Source organism: Rattus rattus, chromosome 5 (assembly GCF_011064425.1).
Source record: "Rattus rattus isolate New Zealand chromosome 5, Rrattus_CSIRO_v1, whole genome shotgun sequence".
In the NCBI taxonomy this organism is placed as follows: Eukaryota; Metazoa; Chordata; class Mammalia; order Rodentia; family Muridae; genus Rattus; species Rattus rattus.
The window spans coordinates 9,692,430-9,703,149 of NC_046158.1; the positions used below are offsets into that span (position 1 = coordinate 9,692,430).

Consider the following 10,720-nt stretch of genomic DNA (forward strand, 5'->3'; position numbering starts at 1 on the left):
GAGTGCCTTTGCAGCCTGCAAATCAGTTTGGCAGGCTTGGGGAAGAAGCCCTTCCCAGTGTGAAGCTGTGTGTGGCTGCCCTAGGGCAACAGACACAAGCCCTGTCTCGGCCTCCTCCGTCCTCCCGTGTGTGCCACACAGAGAGTAGTCCCCCAGCTTTTACCGGCGACCCAGCGTCTTCTCATTCGCGCCCTCCCGGGATACCAGATCTTTGTGAAGGTCTGGGCTCCCTTCTATCAAACTGTAGGTAGTCAACTGCAGCGCTGCTAGCCAGGGCGGCCAGCCGGCAAGGCTAGCTTAGAGGTTTGGTCGCCGCGTCCGCATACAAGCGGAACCAAAGATACAGACTCGGTTTCCAGCAGGTCGCCAAGAGACGAGCAATCCGGTCTACTTCACGCTCTTTGGAGGCACGCTTGCCCCCTGGGTATGCTTCCGCGATCACCAGAGTCTCTTCCTTGCTGGCTCGGGCTGCGGAGAGCGAGAAGATGAAGACGAAGGCCACCGCGCCGGTGCCCCAACCTGGGCCTATCCGGAAGCTCGTTAGGAAGAAAGCCAAGAAGAAGTTCAAGAAGAGCAAAGCGCTGGGAGGAAGTGGGACTCCGGGAAGCCGTCCCGCAACTGTGGCAAGCCGACCGCCGAAGGCCCCAGAGAACTTTTCTCAAAATTGGAAGGCGCTGCAAGAGGTGAGACTGGCGACAGGCCACCTTCGTTTAGACCCCGAAGGAGGAAGGGATGTTGTTCTCTGCTTCACTCAAATTCTTTTTCTCAATCGTAAATCACATATCTAGGTTGCCACACTGTCAACGTCTTAAACTATGTTCCAGAACTCTGACCCAGCCTGCTCTGGAACTAGTGTAGCTCGGTGTATACCCACGCTAGTGGTTGTCCTCCTACATTAGGTAGTCTCCCCAATCCCGAGCCACTATACCCACTCTCACTCGTAAATTCTTTTTTTTTTTTTTCCTTTTTTCTTTTTTCTTCTTTTCGGAGCTGGGGACCGAACCCAGGGCCTTGCGCTTTCTAGGCAAGCGCTCTACCACTGAGCTAAATCCCCAACCCCTCACTCGTAAATTCTTACATACTAGTTAGCTGCTTTTTGTTTTTTTTAAAGATTTATTTATTTATTTAATCTATATAAGTACACCGTAGCTGTCTTCAGACACACCAGAAGAGGGCATTAGATCTCATTTACAGATGGTTGTGAGCCACCATGTGGTGCTGGGGCTTGAACTCAGGACCTCTGGAAGAGCAGTCGGTGCTCTTAACAGCCGAGCTGTCTTTCCAGCCCTAGTTAGCAGTTTTTACTGTCCTTGTTTCTTAGATGAGGAAATTGTGACACAGAGCTTAAGGGGTCTGGGTTAAAGAAGGTCACACAGCATGTAAACAGCAGAACTGGGATATTGAGCATGCATTCAGTCTGTTGACTTCTGGGTAGTCTTTCAGTGTGTATGTCATACAGCGTCAGTTAATAAGAAAGACAGTAAGGAATTTCCTGAGCTCCACAACAACACTCCACCTTGTTCCTTAGTGTGGATTTTCCTATCTGGACACCCAGAACCAGCCAAACCCTGTGGACAGTCTGGGCTCTGGACATGGTTCTTGTTCTTTCTCCCAAGAAAGTAAAGTAATACTAAATGTGCATGGAGTACATATTTACTATAGGAACATGGAGCTGGCTCTGGCTTCTACAAGAATCTAAATCCTTCAGGTCTTTACTTAGGGGAGGAAGTAGACACTTGCCGCAACAGCTCTCAGCTGGTTGCTGTCTTGCTGTGGTCTTTACTGGCGATTTGAACGCAAGGAAGAAATTGTTATCCTGGACCTCTTCTGTACCTGGATCAACCATGACTGGTTTCACAGGACTTCTTTCTTGCCATTGAACACCCTTCTCCGGGTCTGCCTCAGGCTTGGAGCTCTAGCCAGCCTCCGGAGATAGTGTAAGGGAAGTGACCACTGTGGCCCACAATGTTGACCATGGAAGGCACTCTAAATGCAACTCCAAATAAAGAAGTGAAAACCACCCTTAGTGATGGTGATGGGAAAAGTGTGGACGGTAGATACACATGCACACACGGCTTTCTTCAGTCTGTGGTACGTCAGTTCAAAATTTAAATGTGGCTTTTAAAGTAATAAATGTGGCTTATATTTAATTTTGGTTCCATTAGCTGCTGAAACAAAAGTCAGAGGCCCCAGAAAAACCTCTTATCTCTCAACTGGATGACAAAATACATCACCAAATAATCCAGAAGAACAGAAAAAAAACCTCAGGAAAATCAAAGGGAGACAAGAGGACAGAAGAAGACAAGCCCACTAGGGATTCTGTTACATCTGCACCTAAGAAGAGCAGGAAGACACCAGTACCTCCCACAAATGCCTCTGGAACAGAGCAGAAGAAAGGAGCCGAGAAGAGGACACGCAGTGACCTCTCTTCTCACCAAGGGGACATCAAGCATAAGGGGAAAGCTAAGGAGGCAGCTGTCATCCTGAGCCAGCCCACGCCCACTGAGTAAGTATCAATTCTGCCGTGGTACCTGGAACATCCTTTGCTACTGGGCCCACAGAAACAGATGGTCCTGAATGCCCATGTGGCCTCTTCACCACCACTATTTGGCCCTGGTAGTCTGTCACCCAACCCGATGATGTTAGTTGTGTTTATTCCTCACTTGTTTCTCCTAGAGTGTGGGTTGCTGAAGGCAGACTCTATTATACATTTAATGCTGTGCCTTTGGCTCCAGTGTAGAGCTTGGCACAAGGTAAGAGCCACAAATACTTTGTCATAATATGTGCTGGACCCAGAAGGACTCCTGTGAAACCCAGTCCTGCATTTTTTGCCAGTCGATGGCTTTGGGTAGGTTTCTTACATCCTTTCTTCCTCAGCATGATCATCTGTGTAGATAGGGGACATGGATTGCACCATGTATGCTTAGTGTCTTTTGGCAGCTTAATGAGCCCCCTGGAGACATCACCTGAATGGGATACACTTTATAAGGCAGGCAGGCAGGCAGGCAGGCTTCCTATAGTCTAGGCTTTTCCTGCCTTCCCTTGAACCTAAAGAAAACCCTGGATTATGTAGTGGAGGGTGTGGGCCCCAAGGGTATGGAGAACATCTCCTTGGGAACCTGTATGGGAAGTGTGTTTATGAGAGTTGTGTCAGGTCAAGCTAAGTGCACCAAGATGGGCTACAAGATAGAGTTGCTGAAGGGCAAAGGGAGTGACTTTGACTGCCTCTTCTGAGTTTATAGGCAGGCTGGATTGGAGAGACTACAGGGCCCCTCCCTCCTGGGCTTCTATAAGCAGGGAAGACACAGACATTCACTGTAGCATTTGTGTGGGGGTGGGGAGGTGTCAGGGTGTCCTAGTGAAGAATGCAAATGGAATGGAGAGGCCCATGAGCTGAGTCTTTTTGATACTGAAGTCAGGCTGGAAAGTCAGGCTGCCATTCACCAGATAGCCATGAAGCACCCAGTATCGACTCTGTCTTGCTCTTCTAAAGTGTGAGCACAGTGCAAGGCACAGGTCCCTTTCTGCCATGCACTCCTACCTGTGTTTCTTGATCAATCACAAACCTCTGGTTTGATTGGAAAATGTCTAGTCATTCTACTGAAGTAGGTCCCATGCTTCTGTTTCACGTTCTTTGTGTTTTATCTGTTGTTCCTGAGTCATGGATAACAGATATATTTGCAAATTAAAAGAGCAGTGGTGAGGGTTGGAAAGATGGATCAGTGGTTCAGAGCGCTGGCTGCTCTCCTAGAGAGCTGAGTTAAATCTCCAGTTCCTACCTTCTGTAACTCTGGTCCAGGAGGTCTGATGCATGATGCATGCCCCCTTCTGGCTGTCAGGCAGCAGACACGTAAGTGAAAAGTACACTTGCAGGCAAAACACTCATACAGATGATAAAGGACAGAAAAAGAACAATGGTAAAAGGACGTGGGACAGCAGGTTCAGCTGGACTGAGTGTGAAGGGGGAGCAATCCTGCCAAGCCTTTATGGTGCTGCCCCTCACCACCAGCCCTCCTGCTCCACACACCCTATCCGGTGGGCAGAAGTCCTTTCAAGAGGCATCCAGTGCCCTGGGTCTTTTCACAGCCAGGTGCTGTCATCTTTGTCTCATAGGGAAGACATCTGGTTTGATGATGTGGATCCAGATGATATTGAGGCTGCTGTAGGCCCAGAGGCAGCCATGCTGGTACGGAAGAGACTGGGGCAGAGGACGAGTACCATCTCCCTGGTGAAGGAACAGGCCTTTGATGGGTAAGCTGAGCTCGGGCCATAGCTGCTGGGATCTCGGGAGGAGGAGCAAGCTGAGCTTGCCACGACTGCCCAGCGGGGTCCTAGGGTGCAGAGTGGTGCTGAATGGACTGGGCTCACTGACCCAGAATCCCAGCCCAAGGTATTTATTACACTGGGGCCTTTGGTTCTCTAGCTTGACAAAAGCCTTGGCCCTGGATTGTGAGATGGTGGGCGTGGGTCCCAAAGGGGAGGAGAGCATCGCAGCCCGTGTGTCCATCGTGAACCAGTATGGGAAGTGTGTTTATGACAAGTACGTCAAGCCAACTGAGCCAGTGACTGACTACAGGACAGCCGTCAGTGGGATCCGGCCTGAGAACCTGAAGCAGGGTATGACTGATGTTCGTGAGATTTGAGTGTAGCAGTGGGGATGTAGCTGGACTCATTTCTCTTCTACTTCCCTTGTTCTGGACCCTGCTTACCTCTTCTCAGAATAGCAGACTGCAGATAGCAAAGGTGCCTTTCCTGGCTATTGTGCTGTTCGTGTCCTGTGCTTTGCCCTACCCAGGACACTGCTCCAGGGTTGTTTTCTGTTGCGTGGCAGAGGGAGTAAAATGGAGTGAGTGTGTTAGGGATCATGAAGATTGAGTAGGGTACATGGTAGGAGCTGGGAGGGCAGATCACCAGGTCTCTTCGGGAAATTATGCAGTATTGGTAGAGAGGTCTCCAGCAGGATCTTTGTGGTCATGGAATTGACAACAGGGTAGAGGTCAGAAGACTGGTTCTGAGGCAGGAGCTAGATAGGAAGGTATTTGGAAGAAGTGAACCAACACAGCAGAGGGAGGCTGGGTCTGATTTGTAATAGGCGAGGACATCCAGGATGCTCAGAGCTTGCCTCCTAGAGAGACCTGGAGGGATGCAACCTGCGGCCTCTTCCCTCTCCTCACCATCCATTGCCTGTTGTTCCGTAAACTATGCATTGGCCAGTAGCTCTTTCTTTGTGTCTCATAAGAGAGGCCAGCCATTTAGCTTTGAATAGAGTTGGGCAGTGAGGTGGTTTTGGAGCCCATTCGAGCAGAGGTGGGGACAGGACAGTCCCCAAAGGATGTCTGCTGGGAAAGACTAGACAGGACCCTAGGGTCCATGCGGCCTTCCTGAGTATGAGAATGGGAAGCATGTTGCCACGTGTCCCTGAGAGAGTCTACATGCTCCTGGACTTGTAGGTTAGCAGTAGTAGTTTGCTAACTGGTGCCAGTTCACTGGCCGTGGCTGGCTTTGAGTAGAGCTCTTATCTTTTTTCCTACTGTCCCCAGAAGTGGGAGCAGAGCATCGGGCACAGGGGGTCCCTCCTAGCCTTTCCACTGCCTTGGGGAAATGGACTCCTAGGGAGCCACCACTTCGTGTGTCATGAAGATACCCTGTTGACACCAGTCCGGCTCCCTTAGAGTCTGGGTGAGGTGTGTGTTGTTAACCACTTCTTCGTTTGGTTTTCAGGAGAAGAGTTTGAAGTTGTGAAGAAGGAAGTGGCAGCAATGTTGAAGGGCAGAATCCTGGTGGGGCACGCGCTCCGCAATGATTTAAAGGTGCTGGGCTTGGGAGCTCTTCTGTGGGAGCCACACAGCCTTACATCCCTGTCCCCAGAAGCACCACTTGAGGGGCTTTTTCATTCTGATTTTTTATCTTGACTTGAGATTTCTCTAGGAATAGTATCAGGTATCTGAGGTCTGCTGTGTTCAAGAGGCCACATGAGGTAGATTTTGGAGTCCTGACTACTTTGGGGTTTTAGTGCCAGAGTACTAACAGTTCCAAGTAGGGGGCTTTGAGTGTTACTGACCGACATGGCAGATGGCCTGATGTCTACCTATGTGCCCCGTGAGCAGAGACAGATCTATGTACACTGTCTAAGCCCTAGGGTGCTTGCGATGCATCCGGTTTGTATCTATGCATTGCTGTGTGCTGGAAACCCCCTAGCCTGGGCTTATTAAAGGGATCACTTTACAATCACAAGCAAGCTGCTGCCTGGCCCATTCGAGGGTTCAGGAAGACGGCAGCATAGTCTACTTGGCAAAAGGGACACTTGCATTGTCATCTGGTATGGTCGACTCTAGAGACAAGGTTTCTTTGTAGCCCTGTTCTCCTGGAACTCACTATGTGGAACAGGCTGGCCTGGAACTCATCCACCCACCTATCTGCCTCCTGAGTACTGGGCTTAGAGATTGCTTATTTTTATCGCATTGATGTTTTGCCTGCCCTGTGCGACGGTGCCAGATCTCCTGGAACTGGTGTTATAGACAGTTGTAAGTTCCCTTATGGGTTCTGGGAATTGAACTCAGATCCTCTAGAAAGGTTCCAGAGCAGCCAGTGCTCGTTTAACTGCTAATCCATCTCTTCAGCCCCAGGACTTTTAATGCCAGGCATCAGAGCCTTGCTGGGTGCCACCAGAGTTATATAATGTAAAAAGATGGTGTTTAATCCTTTGAGGAAGAAACTTGATGGGTAGCAGAGCTGAGTTTTAGGGTGTTGGGAGCAGGTTTTAGGAGAGCAGTGGGTGTGCATCCAGGTGACTCCCCCACTGCTCCTCAGCACCCCAAGTTTCTGAGTTGCATGTTGCTGCTGCTTCCGCTGTGTTTATAGGAAAGGAACTGGATAGGCATGTGTCTCCTCGGGGTGCCATTCCAGCCAGTCCAACCTTTACAGGCTGGCCACACAACCAGCCAGTAGGTGTTTGAGCTCGGATGACTGCCCAGTGCTAGGGCATGTGACATCTAGCTTCTGTCCTTTTAGATTTCTGCGATTAGACAGTGGACATTGCCCTTCCTCAATGTGATCTGTAGTGTCACTGGATTCATGTGTTTGAGGAACCTCTAGATGGGAGTTTAATTCCCACTCAAATATTCAGGGCTAGAGCTGTGTGTTAGCTCAGTGGCAGGATGTGTGCTTCATGTGTATCAGGCCCTGGGTTTCATCCCTGTACCAAGAAAGGAAATAACAAATGGTCAACAATTAAAATTAACCAAAGCCACCTGCTCACTGATATAATGAGTCACCTTAGAGAATGTGCCACCAGGGCCACACCTGCGTCCTCTAGTGGTCACTTCTTTGGACTGTATGTCTAGAAGCTGTTACATTGCAGGACGAGCTGTTGATTTTCATGACTTATTTCCCCAGGAACAATCAGCTCAGAGAAGTCGGTGGCCGGCTGACTTTTTCTCAACATCATTGGTGTCCAGATTTTACTTTTGTTTTTGAGACAGGGTCTCACTGTGTGGTCTTAGCTTGTCACCTGCCTCCGCCTCCACAGCACTAGGATTCAAAGTGTGCCCCACACACCCGGCCAGGATTTTATTCTTGTTACCATGGTTCTGCATAGTGGGCATCACCTTAGGTCAGTTAATTAATTTGGGAAAGTGCTTTTTTCTGAGTGTTAGTACCCTGTGGTGCCCTGTGAGGTGGTATCTGGAAAGGGGGGCATTGTTGCAGACTGAAATGGAGATAGTTGTCATTTTCTTCTAGGTTCTGTTCCTTGAACATCCAAAAAAGAAAATCAGGGACACCCAAAAATTCAAACCGTTCAGGAGTCTAGTAAAGGTATGTAATGAATGAGTCGTGGGCCATGACTAGTTCCTGGCACTGACCGCCTGGCTAAAGGGATTCAGTTAATTTTTCTCATTTTAATCTTTAATAAGAGCGCTTGTCACAGAAGTCTGGCAACCTGATTTTCATCCCTGGAACAGCTGTGAAGGCAGAAGAGGTTGTCCTCAGACATGGTTCAGTGCTACTCTTGCAGAGGACCTGAGTTCAATTCTCAGCACTTGTGTCAGGTTACTCACAATCCCTGCAACTCCAGTTCCAGGAACCCTGGCATCTCTAGCTTTCTCAGGCCCTGCAATCATGTGCATATGCCAACGTGCAGCTATACATACCTCTGTATAACAAATAAGAACTAGAAAAAAAATTAAGTCAGGTGTAGTGGCGCACACCTTTAATTCTAGCACTAAGGAAGCGAAGGCAGGCGGATGAGTTTGAAGCCAGCCTGGTCTACAGAGCAAGTCCCAAGACAGCCAGGGCTACAAGAAACCCTATCTTTTAAAAAAACAAAAAAAACAAAACAAAAAAAAAAACCAAAACCACAATAATTAAAGCACTCCTCTACCACTTGGAATATTGCTGACCCCCAGCTCCTCTACTGGCTGCTGAGCAATGTTGTAAGCCATAGCAGGTTGGTGGTCACGGCGGTAAGTGCCACAATTACTCTTGGTGAAAGGAAGACTGTAGGTCACTTGGGTGTGCTTAGGAGCCATTGTGTCCTCCTTGGCAAAGCCTATGGAAGCAGCACATTGTGGTGTTCTTTCCTCTACAGAGTGCACGGCCGTCTCTGAAACAACTTTCTGAGAAAATTCTGGGGCTCAGGGTCCAACAGGCAGAGCATTGTTCAGTAAGTATCGATGGGTGATGACATCTGACGATAACACCTAGGGATGTCTCACTTGACCATAGAAACAGGAAAGGACCCCAGGCAGAGCAGGCTTACAGAATGTTGTTGTATCTTAAATATTTACATGTAACTTGAACTCAATGCAAAGAGTCAAATACTGTAAAGATTTGGAGCAATTGAAGACTTTATACTTCCAGTTATTGACTAATACCTGAGGTTGGGGATGTCATGGTAATGAGGCTAGCTGATTGGAGAAATGCCAAGGAGGAAGGAGAAACAGGTCACTCTTGGCAGAACTGACTGGCGCCCCGGGAATTACCTTGTGTTTCTAGTGCCATTTGACCTCCCACTAGACCCCAGCTCTGAAAGGTCCCACTACCCCTACATTGCCACACTGATAACCTGGGGGGTGGGGGGTGGGGGGTAGGACCTTTCCAAACCCTAGCAAAGGGGCTTTAGGACTTTGTGACTTGAGGTTCTCAGTCTCAACAGGTTCTTCTGGCCAGGCAGTCTGCTTCAGGAGAGCAGGTTCCCCTGTGGTAGCCTCTGACTCTGAGCCCTTGTACATGTCTCAGCTGTGTCTGCTGTGAAGCTCCAGGTTCCTCCTGCTATGGAGTTTCTCTTTCTGCCCCTATAAACAGTGGCTGAGTCTGAAGCACAGGAGTTAGCTTCAGGTTCTGCTACAACCATTTCTTTTGTATGGTTTTCTCCTTCACTGCCCTACCATAGTCATACAGGGAGGTTCGTGTCTCTCTTGGCTTTGCAGCCTCAGTGCCGTGGCTAGCATGAAGACTCATTAGTTGTAGGGTTACTTCTGTGGCCTGTAGTCATGTGTTCTCGCTAGCTGGGTGGTCAACAATGCTTCTGTCCCCTAGGTCCAAGATGCCCAAGCAGCGATGAGGCTTTACATCATGGTAAAACGGAAATGGGAGAGCATTGCTGCAGACCGGCGTGCCCCAGCCGCCACTCCACACCACTGCAACGAGTATGCTTAGCACCATCCTGCTGTCGCCGCCACCCTGTCCTGCAGTGACTCCTCGATCCAGGGGCAGTGGGATGGGGTTATGAAGCCTATCAAGTCTCTGCTTAGCAGGGACTCTGTCTCTGGTGAGCGTTCTCAGAGCCATGGCTGCAGGCCTGTGGCATGTGAGCTACTAGAACTTCCTCTTGGACTACTAGGGACTGGTCCTGCACTTGTGTGTTGACGTAGACTGGTCAGATACGGGGCAGGAGTCAGGGGTGTAGGTTCGGAGGAGGGAGAGCATCATTGGAATGGGTGAGTGTGCTGCAGAGCCTGTGTCTGCTGACCGCCTGTGCTACCACTTCACAAAGAGCAGAGCTGGTTTCCGCCAGAGCACTCAGCACCTTCCCTTAAGGAGCAAGAAGCGTCTTCTCTTGCAGGTAAGGGGAAAAGCTCTGCTGGATCTAAGGGATCCAGACTAAGGGCGTTCAGTTTGCTGCAAACCAGTCTGGTAGCCCAGCAACTGCCCATTGAGGATGTTCTTAAAGCTACTCTGCTGAAGGTACTTTCTCACTCCTATGTCCTTTGCTTGGCCTAAGATGTCAAAGTCCAGTTTGGTGTTCTCCAAGCAGTCCTTGGCATGAGCCTTGGGGCACAGGTACACCCAGAGGTCTAAGACCCTATCTACCACCTGGAAAAGTTTAAGCAGAAAGGCCATCTTCCCACTGTCCTGCCAACAGCTTTTCTGGCTAGCAACAAGTACAGAATGACCAGTGGACTTCATGGGCTTACCTGACAACTCTTAGAACAGGTGCAGTCATGCATATAATGGCAGATGTCTGCTTTTTTTTTTTTTTTCTTTTCTTTTCTTTTCTTTTTTTCGGAGCTGGGGACCAAACCCAGGGCCTTGCGCTTGTAGGCAAGCGCTCTACCACTGAGCTAAATCCCCAACCTCAGATGTCTGCTTTTTAACGCAGCTGTGGACTGAGATGTGACTCAGAGAGCACTTGTTCAATATGTGTCAGACCCTGGGTTCCTTTCCCAGCACTGTCAAAAATAAATAGATGGATAAAAATGGAGTGTGTGGAAGTTCAGGG

General features: G+C 49.3%; 1 protein-coding gene across 1 annotated transcript; it reads left to right on the forward strand.

Moving 5' to 3' along the window:
* Positions 1-388: 388 nt before the first annotated feature.
* Rexo4 (REX4 homolog, 3'-5' exonuclease) lies at positions 389-10,702 on the forward strand. The gene is made up of 8 exons (XM_032903003.1): positions 389-683; positions 2,166-2,506; positions 4,114-4,251; positions 4,424-4,617; positions 5,722-5,810; positions 7,741-7,815; positions 8,588-8,662; positions 9,538-10,702. Exons 1-8 carry the CDS (start codon positions 486-488, stop codon positions 9,655-9,657), a joined length of 1,230 nt encoding a protein of 409 aa, XP_032758894.1. The 5' UTR covers positions 389-485; the 3' UTR covers positions 9,658-10,702.
* Positions 10,703-10,720: the final 18 nt, after the last annotated feature.

What these genes read in the sequence shown, in the direction of transcription:
- Rexo4 (XM_032903003.1), top strand. Translation starts at nt 486, where the DNA reads ATGAAGACGAAGGCCACCGCGCCGGTGCCCCAACCTGGGCCTATCCGG. An exon ending in ATTGGAAGGCGCTGCAAGAG is followed by an intron (nt 684 to 2,165) that starts GTGAGACTGGCG and finishes TGGTTCCATTAG; the next exon opens with CTGCTGAAACAAAAGTCAGA. An exon ending in GCCTGAGAACCTGAAGCAGG is followed by an intron (nt 4,618 to 5,721) that starts GTATGACTGATG and finishes TTTGGTTTTCAG; the next exon opens with GAGAAGAGTTTGAAGTTGTG.